At 37.6% G+C, this 27326-nt stretch overlaps 1 protein-coding gene across 3 annotated transcripts in view; it reads right to left on the bottom strand.

The window, feature by feature from the left end:
• Positions 1-7977: 7977 nt before the first annotated feature.
• The window catches only part of FYB1 (FYN binding protein 1), a 59413-nt gene continuing 40064 nt past the window's right edge, over positions 7978-27326 (bottom strand). For 2 of the 3 annotated variants that reach the window (XM_059492629.1, XM_059492630.1), the window contains exons 8-19: positions 25759-25915; positions 22786-22930; positions 20451-20479; positions 19210-19279; positions 18557-18697; positions 17849-17880; positions 16758-16824; positions 15338-15449; positions 14858-15020; positions 11765-11798; positions 10595-10626; positions 7978-10479 (exon numbers count right to left, since the gene is read on the bottom strand). In XM_059492629.1, the coding sequence (XP_059348612.1) occupies positions 10439-10479; positions 10595-10626; positions 11765-11798; positions 14858-15020; positions 15338-15449; positions 16758-16824; positions 17849-17880; positions 18557-18697; positions 19210-19279; positions 20451-20479; positions 22786-22930; positions 25759-25915 (1023 nt within the window). In that variant the 3' untranslated portion in view covers positions 7978-10438. The remainder of the gene's footprint in view (positions 10480-10594; positions 10627-11764; positions 11799-14857; positions 15021-15337; positions 15450-16757; positions 16825-17848; positions 17881-18556; positions 18698-19209; positions 19280-20450; positions 20480-22785; positions 22931-25758; positions 25916-27326) is intronic. The other variant, XM_059492632.1, reaches the window with a different exon arrangement.

The following is a 27326-nucleotide window of genomic DNA, read 5'->3' as shown; positions in this document are numbered from 1 at the left end:
TGCCTTACAATGTAGAAGATACTACGATGTGAGCTATAGATCTTCAAGAATTAAAATCTAAAATAAAGATCAAAAAGGAAAGCTTTTGACTTGTTTGGGCACAATTAAAGAAAGCTAGTGCCAGAACCTTAACTGTCTTGAATAATTTAAACTCTATGGAAATGAATATGGATGTGCCATGTACACCAGCTCCAGCCTGTCCATTGTATAAATGTAGAATAAAATCCATAAACTTGAATCAAACTATGCAGACAAGAAGTTAACTTACTGAATTTAATTGAGCTTCTGTGATTTGTAGCTGAAGAGCATTTTATCTTATGAAAATGTACTTGCAATACTCTTCCTTAATTTGCAATATCATAAAATTAGCTATAAATAAATGATAAATACTGAATGACAATGGGACAAACAGAAAGAGAAGAAAATCTAGTGAGCAGGATCAAAAGGTTAAAACAATCATCCCTTTTTTGCTGTTTCTATACTGTTAGCAAGAGTTTTTGTAATCACTCTATTTGTTTAGTCTTACTCTTGACATGAAGCCCATCAAACTGCACAGGACTTGATGAAACATGAGCTCTGTTCTCTGCAGCTAAGAGTATGCAGGTATAAAAAAGAAAAGTATAAAGAAACCATCACTGAATGAAGTATCTCAGAAGCTTATCTGATATTGGTTTGTCCATATAATATTACAAAAATAATTTGACCTGATTTTTCTTATGTAGAATAAAAAAAAACAAAAACTCAGGCTGTGAAAATGTCTGTCTGAGCAGCAGCTCAGAATCAGGTCAAGACAGACACTGAGGTACTTGAGTGAGTCCAGAGAAGGGCAATGGGCTAGGGAAGGGTCTGGAGTCCTATGAGGAGCAGCTGAGGGAGCTGAGGATGTTAATTTGGAGAAAAGGAGGCTCAGGAGAGACTTTATAGGTCTCTACAGGTGCCTGACAGGGATTGTATATAGCAAGGTGGGGGTCAGTCTCTTCTCCCAAGCAATAGGACAAGAGGAAATGGCCTCAAGTTTCAGCAGGGGAAGTTTAGACTGGATAATAGGAAAGATTTTTTCACTGGAAAGTTGGTCAAGCATTATTTATTATTTATTATCAACAGGCTGCCCAGGGAATCACCATTCCTGGAGGTGTTTAAGAGCTGTATAGATGTGGTGTTTAGGGGCTGCTCTAGTGGTGGACTTGGCAATGCTGGGTTAACAGTTGGACTCAATGATCTTAGATGTCTTTTCCAACCTAAACAGTTCTGTCTAAGAATGGGTCCTGGTAGATTTTTGGTTTAGAAGTTCCACTGTTTCAGTCAAATCAAATCCAGCTCATCAGCACTTTTTTAGCAGCCGGACAAATGTACAGTATCAAATTAAATTATTGGCAGCTCTGAAGAACCAGTGGTCATTCTGAAGCGAAACACAGGTGCTGGAGCAGACCTGCACAATGCCCGACCCCTGGGCAGCCATGCACTGGAATTCTCAGACCTCCCTGTGCTTCACAGGTGGCATAAAGTGGTACAAGTGTGACAATGAATGACATCTCCAACCAGATACAGAGCAGTGTGTGGGAGGATGCACCTGCAGCTCTGGGCTTGTGTGCCTGTTGTGCAACAGAATGACGTGCTTGGGAGAGGACTGTGCTGCAAGATTGAAAAGGTATCCTCTTTAGAGGATGTGAGGAAGGAAACAAGGGGAAAAAGGTGACCCCATTAGCTGCAGCTTAATCTACATAAATCAAAGTCCTTTAATGTTCTATTCTTGAGAATTGGTTCTATGTCCCCGTAATACAGGAACAAGCAGAAACAGGGAAGGTCCTTTCTCCTGCATGTAAATTCACCTGATTCCTGGGAACAGAGTCTTTTTGCTGTGAGTTCTACTAGAGGATCTGAGAAAAATTCAGTGTGGCCAGAACTGGGTTGAAACCCTAGCAGAATCTGGGGTATTGGGAAGGGCAGAGGTCATTAAACAGAATTGCAATGTGAAAGCAGGGATGTTGCATTTTACATGCATCTGCTCCCTTGGGAATCCATCTTGCTCATGGGGTCACCTGGGGAGGGAAGTAGTGGCATGGATATCCTGAAAAGATGAGCTGGGAGTTCTTTGGACAGCCTTGCACTGGTCTTGAGCCAAAACTGTCTGATTCAGGCAATCTGACAGCAAAGGCCATCAAGGTCCAGGGCCCAGGGATGTTTCCTGGCAGAGTTTTGAATGATGTATGGGTGTAGTATGGATGCAGCTATGGGCTGCATCTGGTTACAGACAAGGTGTGGGTTGCCAAACTGCCCAGACTGGCACAGTGCAGAGAGTAAGTCAAGCCAGGAAGACCTTAGTGGTAAATACTGCATTTAAGTGGATGCGAATAACTTTTTTTGCTGAACTTTTGATCCATATGTTAGATGTTTTTGATTTGACCATTTTGGTCTCACGTTCGCCAAAAAGCTTGGAGAAAAATAAATAGGCAATTTGCAGTTGCTACTGGGCTTGCTTTTTGGGATGTGAGTGCTCTTCTGGCTTGCATGCTGTATTCTTAATATATTCCTATGCTAACCTTTTCAAATACAATTAACTAGGTGTTGTTCTACTTATATTGCTATGGAAAATGAGTTCTGTAGGCTCTATTTTTAGTACCAGTAATGTAGTTGGCAAAAGTAATGTGATTTGCTATAAACAGCCCTCCAATACCTGACAAATTTTTTAGCTCAGGAAATTTCTTTTTTTTTTTCTAAAATTGCTCTGATTTTGGAAACCATCATAATCTAAATTAATTCACAAAGATAGTGCCCTTGAATAAAGAAAGAAATAAAATCTATTAACAAAAATCAGAATTGATTGCAGTTGTTTCTAGTGTTAATATTTCCTCAGTACCCCATAATGGAAAATATTTAAAAAATGAATATACTGTGCATAGCAGAAAATTAAGAAAGAGCAGCAGTAAGTATTGTACTAAAGCAGTAACAATCAGTGGCAAAATAACAGAAGGTCAAGTGCTGCAACAAATCTTCCTGATTAACAGGGCAGGTTGCTAACTAGATTGTTAATTAGTACAGCCTTACACTTAGGCACCCGTTCATGTGAGATTTTTCCCAGCATTCCACAGTGTATAATCCTATTGAAGCTGTGAAAAGCAGCAGGTGTTTAGTTTGTGTATGGTTGGCATAATAATTACACCTGAGGAAAAAATTTAACAAAACACAGCTGCTGTTTCTGTCCAAATAAACTCCAGTAACAGTGCTGAAACTCAATGTAAGGATAATTTATCATCCATTGATACAAAATCTATGTGGCAGCAGAATCTATTTTTGTTACTCATAGTCTTTTCTTAAAAAGTGAAGAAGTCCATTAATATTTTCTTTGGGCGCTGGCTGACAAACACTGGCTAACCTTTCAACAGCAATGCTGACATACATCTTGGTATGAATACTAAAATATTTGGATATTGGAGATTCTCAGCAACCAGTGGCTGCCATTAGAGCATGCTTCAGTCTCTTACATGGCCAGTAGCAAGTATCTTAATATGAATACAGATGCAGAAAAAAAAAGATAGGAGAGAAAAGAATTTTTTTAAAGTTTAAGCTGTCAGCTGTAAGATTTAGTTATATATAGCATCCCAACTTGAGTACTAAAGAAAACTCACATAACTATTGAGGGCAGAGGAAGTTATGTTTGATCTGATTTTAAATGCTGGGATAAACAGCCTAGAACTCAAAATACAATAATTATAAGTCTCCTTAGTGCCTGTTGAGTCATTAAACCTCTACTGGTGTCACCCACAGAGTTAGGAATCTTGCACAAAAAAAAAAGGCATTTAAACAGAGCAGCTTTTAAAAATGGAATAAAAATGAAAGTGCCAGGGGCAGGAATGAAGAAGTAGGGGAACAGTTTATGAGGATGAAAAGAGAAAGGAACAAGGAAGCAGCAAAGCAAAGAACAGATTGCCATGGTCAGACGTTCAAGGAAAAGAGGAATAATTATGGGGAACAGGAAGTAATTGAGTAAAAAAATGTACAGAGAGCATGTCAGGCATTGAAAGGAGGTAATGAAAATCAAATATACATTTTCTTTGGATCAATACAAAAGAAGAAACTGGGCTTACCTGCGTGAGCTGGAAGGTGTGTGACAACATTGTCCAAGGCAGGAGAACATGGAAGAAGCTGAGACTCAGGAGAAGGGAAGGGAGCTTGGCAGTATGTCCCTTCTGTCAGCAGCAAAAATGGATGAGAGCCTCGTATTGTGTGTCTGTGTTTTGTGTACATTTTCCACCTGAAGCACACCCACACGTAAATGAAGGATCAGGCAGCTTTTTCTGTTAAGAACTTGAAAATCAGGAATCAGGCCAAAGGAAAAAAAGTTTTAAAAAGCAGGGAAAAAAGCCAATGCTAAATTTTCCTTTCTTTGCCTGTCTCATGATTCCTGAGCAGTAGGATTTTGTGCTATTACAGAAGTAATGCAAATCGTATAATATTTCTTAATACCCTTGGTATCCATCTAATTAGCATTTCATTCATGTTTGTGTTGACATTTTGCATACTTACTTTCTGCCTAGGAGTGAGTATTTTAAATTCAAGCAATATTTACAGGTCTGTGTGTTAAGGGAAAAGATACACAGTGTCCCATTTTCTTTATAGCAAGGCCCACAATATAAAAAGCCTCCAGCAATAAACTTTATACATTTATTAACATCTTAAATTTCTCTCTCAAAGTGCTTTCAAAGGAGGCAAATAAAAATGACTTACCAAATTCTATGTATCTTCAGGAGTCATGAATGTAGAATGAAAAACAGAGAAAGAAAACTGTGAGATCATTGTACTTTGCTGCACCCAGGGGACTAGGGACTACCACACTGCTGCTCAGCACAAGGTTAGAACGAGTTAGGGGATGTTCTGCAGGACCATGGCTAATCAGAGTGGCACTGAACTTGTTCCCAAGTGGTTGGGGTTCTGGAAATTCCTTAAGATGACCCTTCATCTGCACAACAGCCTTATTTCTTATCCAGGCTAGGCAGTCAAGGTGGAGGATTTGTAGGGTTGTGCTGCTATCCTGAGTGAGTTGCTTCTTATAGATAAGTTGGCTCTTTCAGAACTGGTTTAGATGTGTCAGCCTTGGGACCAGGCTATACCATATACACATAAAGGTTTAATTCTGGCGAGAGCCATAGACATCACTCAAAACCATACCAACAAACTGCCTGTCAACATGGGAGCTGCAAGATATCAACTGATATAAAGTGTAATAATGTGCCCCCCTAAATTATGCTATTCATCCTCACTTTTTATTAAGTTTCTCAATATTATTTACATTAAATTTTAATTACTATTCCAAATTTACTCACCTTTGTATTACTGTAAACAGTTCAAATCTGATTTTCTTTTATGACAAGGTAACTCACCTTGTTAATCAAGAGAAGCCAGTTGATATAATCTTTTTCAATTTCAGCAAAGCTTATGATCACAGGAGCCTTCTGGACAAAATTTACAGCCCACAGCTGCTGTGATGGGTGAGCAGCTGGCTCATGGGCGGGGCACAAAGGGTTACAGTAACTGGGGTGAAATCAGGTTACAGTGGCAGGTGAGATCAGACATGTCACTAGTGACATGGTGATCTGTCACGAGTGGGGTTCTACAGGGCTCCATCCTCAGCCCTGTGCTCTTCAACATCTTCAGAAATTACTTGGACACAGGACTGGGTGGATAGTAAGCAAGTCTGCAGACAATACAAAACTGGGAGGAGCTGTTGACTCCCTCTAAAGCAGAGAGGATTCTGTATCTGCGATGGGGCAACCCTGAATGTACGGACAAACTGGGAATGAGGTGCTGCAAAGCAGCACTGCAGAAAGGTGTCCTGGTCAGTGGGGAGCTGAACAGGAGCCAGCAGTGCCCTGGCAGCCAGGAGGGCCGGCCCTGCCCTGGGGGCATCAGGCACAGCATCACCAGCCGGGCAAGGGAGGGGATTGTCCTGCTCTGCTCTGAGCTGGGGCGGCCTCACCTCGGGTGCTGGGGCACCTTTGGGTGCCACAGAGTAAGAAAGACGTGAAACCATTAGAGAGTGTCCCAAGGAGGGCAGTGAGGGTGGTGAAGGGTCTGGAGGAGAAGCCATGTGAGAAGTTGCTGACGTCACTTGGTCTGTTCAGCCAGGACAAGAGGAGACTGAGGGGGCACCTCACTGCAGTTACAGTTTCCTCATGAATGGAAGCAAAGGGGCAGACACAGATCTCTTCTCTGTGGTGACCAGTGACAGAACCTGAGGGAACCTAAAGATGGGTCAGGGGAGATGTAAGTGTTAGGAAAAGGTTCTACACACAGAGATTGGTTGAGCACTGGAACAGGCTCCCCAGGGAAGTGGTCACAGCAGCAAGCCTGCCAGAATTCAAGAAGCTTTTGGAAAGTCTGTAATTCTGTAGTCTATTTACAGTATAAATTTTGCATGTTAATACTTTTTAAACAAAAGATGGCGTCTCTCTTATCTTTCTATTTAACCATAAGCAGAGGCAAAGAACAGGAAGATAAAATAGTGGGAATCCTAATCTAGAAAAGTACAAAAATTTAATTTATCTTCAGTGGTTTGGTTTTATATCAGGATTAATGGATATGTGCCACAAATTGTTCTCGGTTTGTGCCTTCCTTTAATACCTTAAAATGGGGATAAAATGTTTCCCTCTCTCATAAGATAAATCCATTCCTATTCAAGGGAACATGAGATATCATTGTGATGAATGCCATGAGAAACTAATAATTCTGGGTGCAGCATAAGCTTGGGAAGATTTGCACTAAATGAAGGAGTGGCCAGAAACTGAATGAGCAGGGCTGAACAACTGCCCTTTCTATTAGTTCGCATCCAGCCCATGCACTAAATGAGGTGGGGATCCTGTGGAAAAAAATACTGAGCCATCGTGTAATTACAGACTGGGCACAGAGTTAACGAGGCATCCACACGAGGAGTTGGAACAGAGGCTGTGCAAATACAAGCACATCTATTGACTCTCCTAGCTCTTCAGTTCTTTTCACTACATGCAAAAGCTTTTTGTGCAGGGTGGTCTGGGGCTGCTGTACAGAAATCATAAAGGTGCCCTTTCATAGGTCCATTAGTTTTCTCAGAATTTGCCTCAATATATGCATGAAGTATAATCACACAGGACAGATGCACGTGTTCCTATGCACACATGTGCTTACAGCAGTGTCTGCTGTAGAGTAATGTAGTGGTCAGGGGTGTTATAATTCACACAGAGACTCTACATTCCACCCCTGAATTTCCATGCTCTTACTAAGGTACTGATCTTTCCACTTGAGAATGGATTATGCAAAGGGATCACACATAGAAGAAATTCTGTTATGACTGTTGGAAGAGGAGCCAGGGGATCTGCAATTATGTGGATTGAGAGTATAAACCTCTTACACAGGAATGTGCAGGAGATCAGCTGCATTCCTTCAGTCGAGAGCCTGTGGTAACAGCAGAGAAATGTTATAAAGCTACTGAATTAGAGAAGTCTTTTTTGCCCTCCCAGTTTTGGTTTTGCTTAGCCTGTTTACTGGGACAGCACAGAGGTACAACACAGATGGAAACCAGCTCTGTTTACCCTAACTAGGATGTTCATGCTGAAACTTAATTTTTATGTCAATATTTTGATGTTTTCACTGCTGACTGTTTTAGCAGACACAGTCAAATACTGCAGGATTATAGACCGAATTCAGAGGTGGAAAAAAATCAAGTGAAGAGCTTTCCTTTTCTTTCTTTATGTCTTTTAAAAGATACTAGAATAAATTACAGGTGAGAATCCCTTAGAATATAGACTGCCTAAGTATAGATTTTCCTGTCTGGAATATTTTCTGCTTACATTTCACTTTCTGGGTAGCAATTACTACCAAATGCCACGTAAGCCTTTGCAACAATAATAAAGTTGATTTTCACTCTGTTAGCTGCTCAGTGATAATTTTCAGAAGTTACTGTTCAGCCACTGTTGCTCTATTTTGACAGAAGACAGTGTACCCATATTTCTAGTTAAGCAAATGTTTATTTAGAAGAAATACTTTTATTCAGAAGAAATACTTTTATTCAGAAGAAATACATTGCTAAATTTAAAAGATACAATGCCAGTAATTTTTCGATGAGTAATACTTTAAAAGTTCATTTTAACACCCTGCAGCAATCACATTATATTTGATTTGAACAAGCAATGAATAGAGTTTTAGCCATAAATATGTTTATTTCTTTTCATTATTTAATGTATCGTATGACCAATTTAGTCAGTCTTATTGATACAGAATTGCAGTGCCTATACAAATTAACACTAAGAACATGGAAGAACTATGTAGTTGTGTAGGTATCTGCATGCCCACTCAGTTCTCTGGCATATCACTAATTTAATGCAGACAGCCTCTTGAATGCCACTGAAAAATAAATAATCCATTAGCATTGACAGTCAAATAGTCACACATATTCATTGCACTTAATATGCATGGTCATGTTTTATATTTGGGTGCTGCAGCTGATGTTTACATATAAAATTGTTATTTGATGCCTGGATGCTGGTTGAATAGCAAATAGGTAAGAGAAATAGCAAATAGAAATAGCAAGCCAAGTTGCATATAGCTTTTCAGTATACTATCAGTGATTTTACATACAGTACAAAATAGCTTATAGCCAGTATCTCTTAATTTTATGTTTGATATCCCCATTGCATTATGCCTCCTTTGAGATTTACTGTATTTTGAAGGAGTAATAAAAGACACTTTTAGAAGACAGAATCTCAGCTTCACTGAAGGTGAGACCAAAAGTCACTGACTTAACAGAGACATTTTTTATGTTTATAAACTAAACTGGCTCTGTTGCACAATGTACCTGACTTCCCTTTAGCATTGTACAAGACTTGTTCATCAAAAGGAGCTGCTTCCACTGATCCAGCCACATTGGTCATTACAGGTTTTTGATTAATTTGCACTACAGCAAAAGCAATGGATGTTCTATTTTTTGCACACACTCACCCTCTTTATTGGGAGCTTGCTGTAAATGTCTTTTGATTTCCAGTGACTTCTGATACATAAGGGTAAAGTGATATTTATTGTTATGAGTTAACTGTTGACTTTGCTTTTATTTGCAACTTGGTCATTCAGACAACAGCATCAAAAATGAACTTTAGGAATAAAAGTTATTTCTACAATGGATAAGCATGGAAATACTTGAGTTCTGTACTCTTTCTTAGCCAAATCTAGTAGTAAACTACAATACTTTGAAAAAAAGGGCATTATCAAAATAGAGTGATAAATATACCTACATATTTAATCTAGAAGTAATTTCCAAACTGTTTATCATCAGTTTATAGCTTATAATATCTATACTACTATAGTGAAAATTTATCTTCAAACTAAACAGAAATTAAATCTTAACCTAAATGTTCTGAATATATTTTGAGCAACACTGCAGCATAAAGTAGAACACTACACTCTAAAGTAGACTTCAGATAAATCTTAGAGAATGATATTCTATCATTAGTACAACATGGAAAAATAGACTTTTGAAATAATGGAACGTGGCTGCATATGTCAGTGTGAAACCCTGGAAAAAGTTAAAGATAGAATCTAAAATGCTAGGCTTTGTGCTTTCCCAGATCAACTGCACCTGTGTAAGCATTATGATAAATTATATAATTGTTAGATGTGATGATTGTTTAGTAATTAAATGTAATTATTATATAACGATAAGAAGAATAGTGAGAAACTATGTTGGAAATTCAGAGAGGGGCTAAATTTATGTATACAATAGAACAATATAAGTTTAATAATTAACATGAAGGTTATGTAATGATAAAGTATAAAACATGATCATTTGGGATGTATGGTCGGAGTCAGATTTGGGTTGAATATACCCCGATTCCCAGAGCTCTTAATAAAAAGCACCGCATATAATCCCCTGTGATTATGTGTTTTTGAATGCTAACAAGTGTAGCTAACACTACAGCAGCTGGAACGGCAGGTCAGTGATGCATTGTCTTCTCTGATGCCCACTTTTCATTTCTTCTTTTCACAAGAGAATGTTGTCTGTCACCATTTTTTTTTCCAGAATATTGTTCTACCCAGAGTGGCTGTCTTTGGTGCTTAATAAGTAAAAGCCAGAGTAAAACCTGCTGCCAGGGACTGTTGTCCTCAAGACCCTTCACAGATGCGAACTGGCCTCTTTGGGAATAGATAATTAAAGATGTATTTCTGCATGGACTGTAAGAAATGTGGAAAGGAAGTGAAAAATTGTAACTCTAGCTTTTGCTTATATCCCCTCAATTTTAAATGCTCCGATAAATGGGAATAAAAAGCATTGAAGGACAAAAGACTGAAATCCCAAAAAATGTTAATTGTGCATTTAAAAGAGACACCAATTAACTTGCAATCAGCATTTGTGATTCTTCTTGCTTTCACAAGTGGGATTCCAAACTAGAGTTTGATCTTCAATGAAGTTTTCATTTCAAGAGAATGCAGCATCAGAGTCATTATCATAGATGCAATCTGAAATGGAAATAAAATGCAAAACTATTAATATTGTGTAGTACTTCAATACAAAGATAAAGTTATTTATTGTAATTGAATATAAATGAGGTATTGTTCCAAATGTTCAACATACCGTCACCAATGTCATCATAAATCTCTCCATCACTGTAAGTTAAAAAAGACAAATAGTGTATTTAAAAGTTGAGACATCAGAAATTAATGTATTAAAATTAATGTATTAAAAAATACAGTATGGTGCAGGCAATCTATCAAAAAATTAACTTGCTAATACAACCTTTGTGGTAACAGAACAATGGTGAGCAAGATGGTCAGGTCAAAATATTTTCAGGGAAGAGTAGACTTTGATACATTTCTTTCTAACATGAAAGGTTGCTTTATTAAAAGTTGGTTTTATTTATTGCATTTTTAGGTAGATATGCTCATAGAGTTATTTCCATAAAGAAATTAAATACTTAATTCTTCTTTAAAAAATGGTTACCAGAAAAATTGAACTAAAAAACCCAATCACTATGCCCTTAAAACTATTTTTGTTTCTTTACTCAGAAATTACATAATAGTTTTGGAGGTGCTACTTTTTAGGTAATGAATTTAGATAATATCTATTAAAAATACATGCTCCATGAATAGGAATTTTCAAATTTGTGACTTAGATACATGGACAGGCCCATGGAAGACAGCAAAACTGTTTATACATATAATTCAAATATGTGTGTGAGCATTAAATGCCTCTAAATTCTAAATGTGGCAATTCTAAAAATGACATCTGATTTGATATTTAAGGGTCTAATATGAAAAGCCTCTTGAAGGAAATGGAGAGGCTTTGTCTGACAGGAGTTTTGGATTGGAACCAAAATGCTGAGCTCCAAGCAATGACTTGGAGCAATACTGAGCCAAATCTCTATCCCACTAAGACTGAAGTACAAACAAACCTGAAGAAAATTTGGTCTATTTTAATTAAATATTTGAAAAAGGCATCAATACACCTAACCACATTAACTTGCTGTTCAGTAATAGAGTCTACTACCAATAATGCTTAATTTATGTGATTTTTTCATGGTTTAACTAGAGTTTATGGTAAAGCGATGAGGAATGAAGCTCTGGCAAATTTCCTGCATGTATGGATGTGATTAATTTTTGACAAACCCTAACTCCTTAAAAATAACTCAACTTTCAAGTTTAGGATGACAGACTAAAATAATTACATTTCACTTTTTTTACTAGACCATATAGAACAAAATTAAGTGTTACAACAAATTTTTCAAAACTATCACTTTATACTTACTTCTGAACTAAATTGCTTCTCAGAACGTAGCCATCTGTAAAAATGAAATATAGATGTATTTAAGTTAAATTGAAATACTCATTATTACCTATGTTGCTAGCAATAATGAAATGCAGTTTTTCTCTCTTTTATATACTTCAGACAGAAAGACATAATAGATGGAAAACAATGTACAATGGGCACCTAGTTGGTGAAGATTTTGCTAGGTGAAATATTTTGCTTATTCTTATTTGCCTACTTAAATAGTAATAGAGGGTATGCAAGATTAGGTTTTCATCTTCTCTTTCAGTTTCTTAGTTGCATGAGAGAGATGTGAAACAACAGTTATTAACAAAAAATATAGCACAAAAATCAGTATAGTAATAACAACATAATAATACTTGCAGTAATATTAAGAGTTTCATACAAGAAAAAAAATGTAATTCAGGATGTGTACTCCGATTAAATATCATTATGTGTAACTGTTTAAAATTTAAACTGTAACATTAATAATACCAATAATGGATATAATAATGGAAATACCTTAGCAAAGCTACTGACTACTATTCTATTAGTCTGGTGCATTACTAATGAAATCAGATTAAATTACACATACTCTTTTAATGTATATAATTTCTCTAAAAAAATTACTTCCAGTCTTTGGTGAAAGATATCTACTGAAATAATTTTGAATTGGTATAATGAATACAAAAAAAGAGAGAGCTATAACAGTAATTACATGTTTGTAGGTAAACACTAATAAGCTGGTATGAAATTAGGAGAGTTCTAAAGAATAAATGTGAGCTTCTTGTATTTAAAATTACTAAGCAAATTTCCTTCTTTTAATCATTAGCAGTGTCTGTTCAGGATATCTTAGCTCAGTTGTCTTTCCCCAGTGTTTATTTTCTGGAATAAAGACATAGAAATTGATTTTTTTTTTTAAGTCATTGTCTTTTCAAAATTCTTTATAGGACAGTCCAATATTTTCCACGACTCTTGAAGTTTCCAGAAAATAATTCAAAATCATTTGGCTAATCTAAGGTTCTCTGCTTGTTCATATAATTTTCTCAAGTGAAATACATGAAAGTAAAGTTTCTTTGCTCATAATCATGGCATACAAACACAGTGTTCTTGGGAGTCATGTGCATGTGACAGTGCTTCTACCACTGCAAAGCATTATCTAGGTTCTTCTGATGATTACTAGCCCTCAAATATGTGGGAGATGCAAGCTCTGGTGGTCTCACACTCTTTCAGATTTCCTAATCTAAATTACGTGTCCAAAGTTCCAGTTTCTAAATAATTTATTTTTTATGGTGCTTCCAAATAAGGAAGAAGCCAGCAGGTCAGCACACTCCATGTTGATTACTTAGTGAGCACTGAAAGCTATAACACATTGTGCCAGCTGCTCACTGACAATGTAAAGGGAGCTCAGAGAGGTCAAAAATCAAACTTTGGGCCACTGAAGTCTATTTATGTCCTAACGATTAGGCAAAATCTACAAAGCTGAATTGAAAGCTTTTGTGTACTTCAAAATGTGTGAGTTCAGACCAAGAAGGAATTTGAGATGTAGATGAAAATCAGTTCCTTGTTTCACTTCTGACATTTCAAATAATTTCATAACATTTAAAATAAGCCATAGCAGAGTATGTTCCTAAGATCATCAGCCCTTGCTTAAAGAGGTGAGAACACACTGAAATATAAATTGTGGTTTTGTTTAATTGTTGGCTTGAAACTATGGAAGTGCTTCATAAGTTAATGATTAGATCAAAGAATTCATGTGCAAGAAAATAACAAAACCATCTTTAGTTGTGGATTTTCAGTCTACCTGGCCTTCAGAAGGTAAAATCATAGCTTTAAGATATGAGGAACTGGAAAACTAGAGCAAATAAACAAAAATGTCATGCACTTAACTAAAGTAGGATTCAAACTTTGCTAACTAATGTGTAAATTGACTGGGATCTATTCAGAGGTTTTCAGGGAGGATATTTTTATTTGTTTTGCTCTTTTATGCATAGCAAAGCAGTAGCTCCTGTCATTATTTGAAAGGCTTTGAAGACTATGAGAGGAAAACAGCCAACATGAACTACTTTCTACTTTGTTATTAGCTTGATTCAAAAAATGTGGCTTTGAAAGCTGTTTTTTTTGGGAAGTGGTTCTACCAGTGCAATCCATATTTTGAAAAACATATGTGTTGTTATGCAAGAAATTCTTCCTCTCCCTGCAGGCCTGCCGGGAAGAAGGCTGTAATCCAGACTGTAACAGTTGAGTACAGGAGGGAAAAAATAAAAGGAAGGTGGCTGAATCCTCTTAAGAGGTTTATAGCACTGGACTGTCTTCTACATGGGTCAGAGGTAAAACGAAAGGTGAGCAGGAGGATGCTGCTACTTTGAAAGCAGGCTATTCCAGAACAAAGTGAATTTTCACTAGCAGATTTGGAAAGTGTTGTAACAGAAGCTCATTAAGAAATTGAAACCATCAGGAGATGGTTTCGGACTTCTCCAAAAATTCAAAAATTTCTGCCAGTGCAAACCCTGGCCAAGGATTTCAAAGAAACACTGAAAGGCCTCGTGCAGCTCCCAGAACAAGCAGACATGCCAGCAAGGACATATGCCTTGGATTAGCTGGGAGCTGGGGGGAAGACTCCAAAGCAACATTCCCCCCAGCCTGTTGAAAAGATTAAACTGCATCTCTTCCAAAGTAAGAATATTGTTATTGATTTTCTCTTGGCTGCAATCAATGGGTGAGTGCTATCCAGAGGTGCAGCAAGGATTTAACTTTTACTGGACTCAGTGGCCTATCATAGCTCCCCTCCTTTTGGCATAAGGGGAGAGATAGAAGCAAGAAAAACATCTGCTGATCCTAGCTGCAAAGGAAAACTTCACCACAAAAAACGGTCCTTTTTTTCTAATACTCACTATATATTGTCCATGAAAGTGGTTTGGATTTTTTTAAGTCAAGCCAGTGTTAAAATACAGTAATAAGATAACAACAATTTGCCTCTTGTCAACCACCAGGCAAGGTAAACCTCAGTAAACCAGGGAAGAGAGGTTTTACACATCCTACTCAGTCACTCTGATAATTTGATATGTACAACAGTTTTTAAACAAAACTTACATTTTCCTTCTTCATTCCTGCAGAGGACCTTGGTATCATCTGTACTTTCAATAATGTCAAGAGATTCCCCTGGTTTAATTTGCAAATCTTTATATCCCCGTCTTTTCTGTGATAAATCCTGGATGGTGGTTGTAGAGTAAAGAACTTTTATTTCACCATCAAACTGAAAAGGAGAAAAAACATCCCCAAAACATGGTTAAAACCCATTAGTGCTTTTCCATTAATATTCCCATTAATATTTATTTAGTAATAAATAAAATTCATTACGAAAGTTTTGGAAATTAACAAATATTTGTATATACTACAATATGTGTATGTGCCCATACTTGCCATTTAGACTTAGAGATACTCAGATCACTATTTATACATGTAGTAATACTTTCCCTTTCAAAGCAAGTTATGGCAAACAAAATAGAAGACACAATACAGATACTTTGTTTTTATATTTCATATAAAGAAAACACTTTGAACAAAACTTACTTTGAACTTTTTTCTGAACTCTTTCTCTTCTTTTTCCATCTTCTTGAGCTTTTGTGCATCTTTTTCATCTGACTTAGGTTTTCCAAAGCTTCCTGATTTTGATGAACTAAAGCTAGAGGTTACAGATAAAACAAAATTAGAAACACATCAGAGGCATTGGCATGCTTTCTGATAATTTTGATGAAAATGCATTTGCCTTCATGTGTCTTTATCACGTTTTTGTTGCTCCGAAAAACTAATAGTGAGAATACAATACAGACTTGACTTCAAACTAAGTAAAAGAATTGGGGCTGTCTTTCCTACTTCTCTCTGATATTTGTACAGCTATCATATAAGTGAATATCAAAAAAGAATTTTAAGATCCATCTCCTAGGACCCTTCAGAGTCTCTCAGTAAGGAGCAGTTTTTGTGAAGACTGTGCACCTTAGGGCAATAAGCTGAATGACATATCACACTCCGGCTGCAGAGGCAGCTGGAACGTCTTAGCTTTGTGTGTGCTAGCCCTATGTGCCTGCAGACTTTGCCACACCAGGGAATCTGCATGACATGGTCTGTTTCAAATTCTGTTGTTTTTTTGCACAGCCCTGATAGCACTGACTTTTGCCAAAGACCGTGGAAGGGTTTCATGCCCTAACTGCCCTTTCTGATGATGCACCTGGGAATGTAAAGTCTGACTCTACTTTTTGATCCTTGCTGATCTCGGCAGGATGACAGTTTCATTGATGATGAGTGTATGTGTGTGACCTACCCTAGATTAAGCTTAGAATGACCACATATTTTCCTTTGGATACACAGTCCAAAGAGATCTCTCTCTTTTTGTATCCCCAGACTACATTATTGTAGTGCACTGTCACTCCGCCTGAGTGGAGTAAGAGACAACAGGATGTGCCATGTCACAGCCATCCTCACAGATGCAACTGTGCCCATAGCACTGTGCTCCAGAGATGACCAAAATTTTCTGGTTCAGGATAAAAGATTTTCAAGCTGAACTTACATCTCCAAATATGTTTCATACTTTAAACAGGAGTTTAAAGTATGGGTCCTTTTCTCTTAAAATACTGCAGCAGCTGAGATAAAGTATCTATCCTAACAGTCCCCAGATTCTGATAGAAAAAGAATTTATACAATTTATAATTAAGTTCCTTTAGCCCATGCATCATTTTCTACCTCTTTTCCATGAGGGACTGACTATGTTGACATGCAAAACATGCTTCCTTTTTCTATAGTCTAATTATTATTTCAAACTGTAATGAAAGAAAGAGCATTTAACTGACATTGTCAGCAGTAGGTTTATGAGAACTAGAAAACCTGACAACACCAAATAAAGCAGATATTAATAGCACTCTGCCTGTAGTATATACTTTAAAAATATCTCTCTGTGTATTAGATTTCTAATCAGGGAAGTAATATTTTCACTTGCCTGGATTCCGGTGGCGGAGCAGGGAAGTCTGAAGAATCTACATCATCATAAACATTGTCTCCATAATCTGAAACAATAGTGTTCAAAAGAATGGAACATTATTATGTGAAAAATGAGAAGTGAATACATTGTGTTACAATGTAGTGAAATTGATAAGAAATTATGGCAAGTACTGTAGCCATTTACAGTCTATGGTAACTCTGGGTTCTGTTTTGCACAACCTGTGCAACACTACCCAACCTTTTCAGATTAAGATTCTTTATTCATAACAGATATTCACTGAAATTTTAATCTTCTGAAACTAAAGCAAGTTTTGGCACATGATATAGCCTTTAATTTTCATTTTAATTAATCAAATTCCCACTGTATTGCACTAAAATATATTTTCTGAGTTTGATTTTAATGCACATTCAATGACTTCTATAGCACTCTGGTCAATGCAACATTGCTTAGAAGTGGATATGAATCATGGGTATGTTAGTTTTTAGGCCGTCTTGCAATGCCAAAGCAGTGAAGAGAATTCTTAGCCCAGGAATACTTTTTCAATCATGTTCAGCATGTCTGTAGAGGGAAAGCAATTGTTTGACTCATCAAACCAATGGCTAGAGAAATCATCAGGATATAGAAGGTTTAGAACTCAGTTCTGGAAGCAGACTCAAAAATTTGAAGAACTTCCTTTTTATTCCATGACTGAGTTGATGCTTATATGCTCTTTTACAGAGGCACTGCAATTGATAAAAATAGAACAAATAATTTCTCCTAAATTTTGAGGAATTTCACTGAGTGTTTATTTCCAGGTGTATCTGTTCCTATTTAATGCCAAATAAAATGGACTAGAGCAAATGTCAGGTAGAAAAGTCACATTAAATACATTAAATTTTTTACCAGGGAGCTTGCCATGTATATGTATCTCCTTGTCTGCAGCTGGATCAGACAAAATATTTGAAATTTGTTTACTGGAACTGGGTAAGCAATAGGAAGTCCTGTTTCCTTCCTTGCATGTATTTTTGAGACTAGCACGATACAGAGCAATGTATACAGAAAAAGAATCAGGAATCAATATGGAGACTGAACAATAGACTATTAATTACCTTTTCCAGACTGCTTTGTTGAAGAAGGGGTGCTGGGGGGGAAAAAAAAGCTCATTAAGTATCTATATCACATTAATAGCCTTTTTTGTAACCTAAATAATTTTAAAAACTTGCAACAGAAGGGTTTAAAGTAATATCCAGACATTTTGAAGTGCCACTAACACCAGCAATACTTAGGGACTAAATAAATTTTTATCACTGATTTAAAGTAAACTGGTTCAGAACCAAATTAATGAAGAATGTGGCAGAAACACCACCTGCTGATTTATTCTATAGGTAAGATGGATAGAAGACAATCTTTGCATTTTTCTGTTTGACATATTATTCCTACAATTTTGATAATTGGGTCTAGATTTACCAGTTCATCTCAGCTGCATTGTACAGTTGAGAAAAGTAAATTTTAACTGAGTATGCAGCAAATTTACATGAACAGTGGCACAAAGATGATAGATTTTTCTGGTGCTTTTCACCAAAAAAAAAAAGAATTCAGCATATTTCGATTACCAGACTTTTGCAACAAATACAGCTTGTTAAGAGAATAATTATGCAGGTGAAAAGAAAGCTCAGTGTTTTTGCAGAAAAGTATCATCCTGAGCTGCAATTTGATGCATGATTCATTAGGCTGCTGTGAGGACATGTTAGTAGCATGTGATCAATGCTTTATTAGAATTAGTTAATGTGCACTTTGATTTCCTGGCAGACTCTTACAACAAATTTTCATTTTCTTCTGCCTCATTGACTTTGGCTGTTTTTTCTCGTACACTTTTCTTTTTGCCATCTTTGACCTTTAGTCTCTTCAAGATTCCCCAGGGCCAGATATCATTCTTATCTTCATCCTGTGATACAGACCTTTGGAGTATGCATGTGATTATCACAATGTAAAATGTAATGTTCTTCTCAAAAGGCCCAGTAAAATTCTCCATTGATGCACATAATTATCTTTAATCCTGAAGCGAAGCTACTTACCCAAATGCTAACATGCTAAACTGGAAATATTTATGTTAGGCCACTTGTAGCTACTGAGATATATTTGTAGTATAGATATTAATCTAGTGGCTTACTGTTTTCATGTTGTTACTCAGCAACCTAGGATTTTAGTCTGTTATTCTGATTTCAGACCTATTCTGTCTAGCTGGAAATTGGGAGATTTTCATGATTGCAAACTGCTTTTGCTGACATATCAAAATTACTTCTTCAAAAGACTGAAGAACCATTTTCTCTAGCTTCACATATCCATTTTGATGTATACCGACTTGCTGATCATCCTAATACATGCTAATTGTTATGCTTGATTCAAAACCACTAAAAACTGAAAACATTCTGTCAAAGAAGCAAATTATTTGAAATATATAAAAACATACCTAGCTATAGCATCTTCATCATCAATTCCATCATAAATGTCTTGATCAGAAGGAGGAGATGAGAACATGTCTTTAACAGATCAAATAGTGAGTTAGTGCAATTATTTTTCATGTTGCTGAATAAGCTATTCATTATAGGCTTCTTTACTGAATCAGATGTGTGTGCAGTTTAAACAATATCATTGAAAATTGAATCTTTCTGTAAACTGGCCCAGACCCTTTATTGATACAGAAATTTAGATTTATTCCAATTTAGAATGCCATCTGCAGCATTTAAATGTGGCACTGCCAATCACAAGAGCATGCACACTGAAAACAAATGCTTCTACAATGTAGTCAATGAAATTCTAAATGGCTGATTTTGGCCCAGATCTTATGATGAGTTTCAAGTTTTCATGTGTGACACAAGTGATGATCGAACATGTTGGACTAACACTCTCAGCAGCTGACATCTTGTTTTCATCCAAAGAAGTCAGAGACAAGAGCAATGTAAACTCCCCATTTTGGTCTCAGTTTTGACCTTTGTGGCCCCACCTCCTTTGGTGGAGGGTTACCTTGGTTTCCATGTCCAATTCTAGGCACTGGTCAGAGTAGGCACTGAAATCTGTACTTGGCTGGCAGATGCTTCCTTCAGCAGTACTTGCCAGGGGATGCTTCTGCCATGACCAGTATCTAAACTTCAAGCTGAGAAGATGAGCTGTGCTCTTGTGATTAACAGAGAATGCTACATAAATATATATGCTAACAAAGGGAAAAGTGGGTTTGAATATGTCAGCTTGACAGCGTGAAGCTGCTGCAGTTGGGCTTCCAGTGTGCTGCTGCAATTGAAGCTCCCTTTAACTCTGTCAGCAAAACGAAGCTTTAATTTATAATAGTGCTGGCTATTTCAGAACTGGATTTCTCCTGTACAAAACCTCTTCCTCATGTTAATATTTCTCCAGTTACATCTGTGCTGTTTTGTGGGATGATTTGCCTTCACACACAAGTAAAAAGTTAAAGTTTGATCATCTGGTATGCTGGTGATTCACAGTATCTGGAGACAAACATTCTGTCTCACTTAAGTTCCCATAGGTGGCAGGGAAGTTTAGTTGGTCACTATCCTTCCTAGTTTGTTGCCTGTTAGCTGACATTTAACTTGCTTATGGATAATTACTGCATTATGTGGAAGCTGCAGAAGTCAGAATATGAGGGTAAGAAATACACAGAAAAAAACTCCCCCCAAACACGTAAGTAGAACTTACTTCCACCTCCACCTTGGTCACCACTTTGACTGGAAAAGCAAACAAAAGACATTTTAGAGAAAAGCAGTCATCCTTCAGAAAAAGAAAACACCATGATCACCCATCACTTCTTCAATTATTAATTCTAAAGATTTAGGCCTTGGCAAAAAATATTTAGAATGTATTTTATATTTCTGTTGATATCTCAAAATTAAAGTACGAAATATGCCTTTCAATCATATGATAATGTGTGTTGGAGGGGATCTCAGGAGATCATGTAGTCAGACCTGATGGGAATAAAAATATAATCTGACTAAGCACTACAGAGCAGATCCAGACCCTTTAAATTCATTTCTTATGAGGTGATCTTCTTGAAATGAAATGGTAAACAAGTTAATTTATTGCTCAACTAGCTTTCACTGGGTATAAGTGTATGTTTCTAACAATGTGGAAGGAGTCCATATTAGCCCAACATTCTAACAGTAGTTGAAAAAAGCCTGAGAGGTTCATAGTAGCTGAGATTATTTCCCGGTCAAAACCTTACCTAAAATTATACATCAAAACAAGGTACTTGTTAAACTCTTGTGCCAAGAAATACTGAAATACAACACCCCTTTATTAATTTATTAATTTTGGAATATTAGCAATATTTATTTCATTTATTAATTTTGGAATATTAGCAATACTACTGATAATGAGATAATATTATTTGGTTAAGAGCTTTTTTTTGGAATGGCATTCTTCCAGTGGTTTCAAAACATATTGATATATGTCATATATATCTTGCTCATGAACTGAACTGAGAGTGCTATTAATCACTGGAGAAGAAAAAAATGTCAAAATACAGCTTAAAGGATTTAATGAATCTAAGCCAATCATTAATCCTTTGAAGCTCCTTGGAATACACTGTTATTTTAGTAAGCAAACAGTGCAATTGTTTGCTTTTGAATGCAATGCATTTTCTAAATTCCTTGCATTGAGGTGACTTATTGTAATGCTTGCCCTATTGAAAAGGAGTGGCCAAGGATACCTCAGCAATGAAGTAACTAATGCTGAGATTACCTGAAACCTAGAACAGCTAACATGGCTCTCATGGCTAGGTCACGATGCTAGGAGACCAATGTGCTGGGAGGAAAACTGATACCGAGCAACCTTGAAAAACATCACACACAAAGCTGCACTGGTTGCATGAAAAATGCCAGCCTGAAGGCAGACTTTTCCACGTGCTGCTGCTGGAGCTCATGGGGATGTTCTATGCCAGCCAGCTGCAGTCCTTTTATTCCAGGCAGGCCCCTAAGCTAAGGAGCCTCATGGGAAGCAGTAAGAGCAGGTGTAATGGCTGAGTGCTTCAAGATGGTTGTCCTACATATTGAAATCTTTACAGCCATGTGCAGATCTCTTATCTGAATCCAAGGCTCTGTTTCTGCACATCAGGACATTTAATGGAGAATAGGTTGTTAAATCACATGTAAGCAGCAAAATTTCCTGTGAGGTCTGGCAACATAATTACCACGGTCATGCTAGGCTGTGTGATAGCAATGAGTCTTGCGACAAGACCACTAGGGTATTTCCCTGCCAGCAAGTCTGCTCTGCTGCTGGATATGACACTTCTCTAGCTGCAGATCTATTTGACATGAAACAGATGACACATTGCAGTAGAGAATCTGCAGTGTAGCATTGCACTGCAAATGCATGGAGACTGTTCCATAGAGAAGAAGCTTCCAATGAAGTAAAAAAAAAAAAAAAAAAAGTATAGCTTATGCCCATCTCATGCAATTTGAGAGGCCTTGTTTTCAGGGTTAAATTCACAAGCTGCACTCTCTTCTGAAGGGTTACCCTAGACAGGATTTCAGAAGTCCCTTCTCATCAAAACGAAAGGGGTAGTAAGAGTTAAAGATGTGCTAAGGCTCATGAGGGCAACGAGGGTGATCAGGAGTTCCCTGGTGCAGTGAGTGCTCCCATTGCTTTTAGTCTTGCATCTTAGAAAAGGGAGCATGTGACTCCAAAAAGACAGAGCAAGTAAAGAGAGGGAGGGAAGAGAATTGACTTCCTGCAGATGATTTGTAATCCTCTATGGCTTGCACTTTTTTCTCCTTTGGATTTCCATGAAGTAGCTCCTATTTCAACAATGGGGTCCTCCTAAGTATGAGCGCTTACAGATGCTGGACTACAGAATTCATTTAAACTTCTCTGACCACATATGAGCTACTCTGTCTGAATAGCTACATATAATAGCTACAAACTTCTTATATAAGTGGCTGTTTTATGTCAAGAGCTCGGTTTGCTGGAAAAAAACTCCTGTCTAGACTGACCCAGGTGAATCACTTGTCTCATTTCATGCATTCCTTATACATACCTGCTAGTACTGTCCTGCTCTCCAACATCATCATATGTTTCTTGGTCACTCTCGGTATGTTTCACAGCAGCTTTTGTAGATGGTTTTTGCTTTCTTTTTAAAGAATCATAATCAATCTCCACCACGGTTGTTTTAATGTATCCATCTAAATAAATGAAAACACGCAGTTTAAGGGTCATGATAAAGGCATGATTTTAACAAGAGGTTCAGAATCAGTGCCTGAATTGTTTTGTACAATTTTTGAAAACTTTCAAAGAAATGTCTCATTCCAAGCAGCCTCATCTATCAACACAAATACAAATATCAAAATATCAGATCTATCTCAGATGCCTATGTTAAGCCCTCTTCAGCTGATGTTCAGTTCACTTGTTTCTCAGCTACAGCAGGAGAATTTTCTGTGCAGGAATCATGGGGCAGACTCCTTTTCTCAGCTGGCTTTGGGACCACTTGTGGCAGGACATCTACCTGCCCTGACCACCACAGAGAGCTGGTGCATGAAGAGAGATGACCTGGCCTGAAAGGCTCAGCAAGGGGGCATCTGGCACCAAAAGGGCTCAGGCCTCAGCTAAGAATCAACATCTTAGTCTGAAGATTTGATGTGGGAAGAGATAATAGAAATATTCTTGACTAAGAAACCCTGTTCTACAAACTATGAAAGACACACATGAGTTATCGCAGAGGCAGAAGCCCTCTACACACACACCCTGAAAGCGTGGAAGACCTTTTCCCGGAGCCTGGATACATGGTTACTTCCCTGGGGATCGAAGGAAAGGATCTCCATGTGTGCCCCACCAAAATGGCATGGTAAGATACATTGAATTCTAAATTATATTATTTCTTCACTAGCTGTAACATTAATAGGTACCTTTAACCTCATGCTGTATTTACCTACTAGAAGTCTTTTTTTGTCCTTATTCCTGTGTAGTATTAGTTTGGTTTAATTCTTATGTCTGTTAGCTTTGTCTCTCTTAAATAAATAAGCCATTCTATAATAGACCAAATCAGCCGTTTGATGGTGGGTTTTGGGGTGCTGGCCACCTCAGTAAAGTTACTGCTGAATGTCAGAGGCCTGGGCAAAAGGCAAGGATTTATCTAAATCCCCACATCCATTTGTAACACCACTGCAGTCCTGTGGCATATTTTAGGGCAGTCCATGGCATCAACGTCCTGACAGGTCATTAGGAGGATCATGTACATTGATTTTTCTTCAGGTTGGCAGACACACTGTAGCTGAATTGACCAGAGCAGTTGACCTGACACGAGGATCTCTGTCTCTCCTGAGGCTATTTTTTGACAGGTATAGTGCCTGTGCAGAAGAGTGCACAAATTGATTTCTCCAAGGTGAAAAATGCTCCTGCATTTTTTTTTGAAGATGGAAAATTCCCCACTCTCCTTCTTCTGAGTGAAGGAGAACACAGGTGAACACAGTTTTAAGTGTGTTTCCTCTGACAGAGGAAGGCATTGATCTTTCCTCTTACTTAAATGATAAGAACTGATTTTCTTCTTTTGTTTGGTCTTCACCAAACAAGACCTGGCCTGTGAACATGGAAGGCTGAAGCATTGGTGCAAAAAATTGGTCTGTATTATTGAAACTTTTCAATGAGAACCCTTGGACAGCTTCAAGTTTTGCTAATGCAAGAATTAATTAATGAAAAGTAAATTAAGTAATGGACTGCACATACACTAGAAAATATTCTTCTCCCAACCCTCACCCACAGTGTACAAAATGATTAATGTAATTGACTTATTTTCACAACTTGAAGGTTTGGTGGAAAAGCTGTTATTGGAACTTGCCTCTTGAGATCATCTTGACCAATCTCTCTAAACAAACATGATCCTCCATTGGAGCAAGTTGGCAAGGACTGTGTCCTGTCAGGTTTTGAAGATCTCCACAGATGGAGACTCCACCACCTCTCTGAGCAATATTTTCCCTTGCTTGGTCACTCCCACAGTAAAAAAAGTGTTTCCTGCTGTTCACACAGAACCCTTGTGTTTCAGTATGTGCCTGTTGCCTCTTGCAAAGTCACTAGGTAACTGGAAAGAGCCTGGCTCCATTTTCTTTACATCCTCCCACCAGGTATTTATGAACAATTATAAGATACCCCTTAATTTTCCTTTCAGCAGGCCCAGGTCTCTCAGATTCTCTTTGTATGAAAGACTCTCAGTTCCTTACTGTCTGTGTACACTGTATATATCAGTATATACAGACAGTATATATACTATATACTATACTGTATATATCTATCACTACAAGCTGCTCAGCTGTTATTATCTACAATTTTGTAGAACTCTTTTCAATGTGTGAACTATCTTACTAATTTGATTGGCATTTTACTTCCCCTAAAGATCAAGCAAATGCTTTTAATAATTCTGTTTGATTCTATGGATCAACCTTTTATAACCCAGGAGCCCGATCACCAACCTCTTTATTCTCAAAGATCCACTGATGGTACTTACACCTTAATAAGAGAAGCATTTAGGATTTCAGAGAAAACAAAACCTGGAAGTCAGTTAGAAACTTTCCATAGGAATAGGAACAAGAAAAATACTTAAAGCAGGTCCTTATATTCTCTAATTCTATTTTAAGAACACCCATGTTACGTTTAATGAAACCACACATGAAAAACCACAATTAAAAATTTAATACAAAGACATGAAGAACCACTTGTTACTTGCAGGGAGCAGAGTTCTGATGCTATTTGAAGGCTGCTGACAGGGAATTCACCCTCAGTATGTCAGTGAAGGTCCCAGCACACTGACCCTAACTTATTCCAGTGCCTCTGGGTGTTACATTATGTTGTGCAATAACTCCCTGCTATGAATTAGCTGAGGATGGAAGGGTGACTTGGGGTAATTATTTACTTTGGTGGCCAGTGACTCAGACATGTTAGGGCTAGTCCTTGGTGTAATGCTCACATGTTTGCTGTCATGTAGTGAAAATATTCAGGAGCACAGTGAAGAAAGAGAACTCACAGCATCCTTTAATCCTGCCCAGCCACTTTCCTTCTGGGTTGTCTGTGAGGCGAATGATTTCAATCTTGTCCCCCTGTTTGACAGTCAGTTCATTCCTCCCTCCCTTGTGGTCAATGCAAGCTCGTGCCTGATGAAGGACTTCAATGGGTCCTGTTAACTGAAGAAGAAACAGAAGGTATTACAGGTGGGGAAAAATTGAGTTCTTTCCCAGACATTCAGAAAAAGTAGTAAAAAGTAATGATAGTGATGGTTATTTGTTACATTGACATTTAAAATACTGCTGCCAAATAAACAGAAGGGCTTCCTCCTGCTTGAATTACATAGTTTAAATTAAAAATCAGAGATTAAAGGAGAGGGGAGAAGCATGGCAATAGAGCAATTGAAGAACTCACTGGCAAAATCACAGAAATACTAAGATTAAAATCAACAAATTAGCCTATGACACCTTTTATGAGTTCACAAAACAGATGCATTGAATTCCAATGAGTGTCTCCATTTATTTCCAACAGAACTACTAATAGAATCATACAATCTTTTAGCTTGGAAAAGACCTCTAAGGTCACTGAGCTCTACCATTAACCTAACACTGCCAAGTTCAACTAAACCATGTCCATAAGCACCACATCTACAGATGTTCTAAATACCTCTACGGAGAGTGATTCTACCACTTCACTGGGCACCTCTTCCAATCCTTTGCAACCCTTTTCATGAAGAAATTTTTCCTAATATTTAAACTAAACATTCCCTGTAACAACTTGAGGCCATTTCCTCTTTTCCTATCCCTTGTTACTTGGGAGAAGACACAGATGCCCACCTGGCTGCAACTCCCTGTCGGGCAGTTGTAGAGAGTGAGAAGCCCGCCCTGAGCCTCCTTTTCTCCAGCCTAAACACGCCCAGCTCCCTCAGCTGCTCCTCACAGGGCTCATGCTCCAGACCCTGGATCAGCTCTGTTGCCCCTCTCTGGACTCATTCCAGCATCTCAGTGTCTTTCTTGGAGTAAGGGGCCAAAACTGGACATGGGATTCGAGGTGCAGCCTCACCAGTGCCAAGTACAGGGGACAATCAGACAATCCCTGATCCTGCTAGCCACACTATTCCTAACACAAGTCGTATGAGTAAATATTCATTAACATTAATGCTAATGAATCTGCCACATAATGCTTTGTGTTTACTATTCTACTCTATAAATGATCTTGCAAGTACTCACAAGAGGTGTTTACTGATGTCCAGGATTCACTTTGTGAGGTCTTTACATTATGTTATGAAAAAGCCGTTTTATGATTTTGTATTTGTGACTTTAAGATATGTATTTTAGAGGCATAGTGCTCTTGTCAATTATAGACTAACTCTGGAATATCTATCCTGTATAAGTGGCCAATAAATGGGAAAGAAAATGTGCGTTAAAATATATTTGTTTAAGAATAATAAAATACCTTAATGGTTGCAGGAGTACCAGCTAAAAGCTTTCTGTGCACTAATGCCTACACTTCTTGTGACTGGTCTAAAAAATAGACTTGGTACCCAATAAACACCAGCTAACTCATTATTATTAACTATGTGTACCTTTA

Source organism: Ammospiza nelsoni, chromosome Z, assembly GCF_027579445.1.
Source record: "Ammospiza nelsoni isolate bAmmNel1 chromosome Z, bAmmNel1.pri, whole genome shotgun sequence".
NCBI classification, from domain to species: domain Eukaryota; kingdom Metazoa; phylum Chordata; class Aves; order Passeriformes; family Passerellidae; genus Ammospiza; species Ammospiza nelsoni.
The sequence above is the reverse complement of the archived record's forward strand: the minus strand, read 5'-3'. Positions and strand labels throughout refer to the sequence as shown.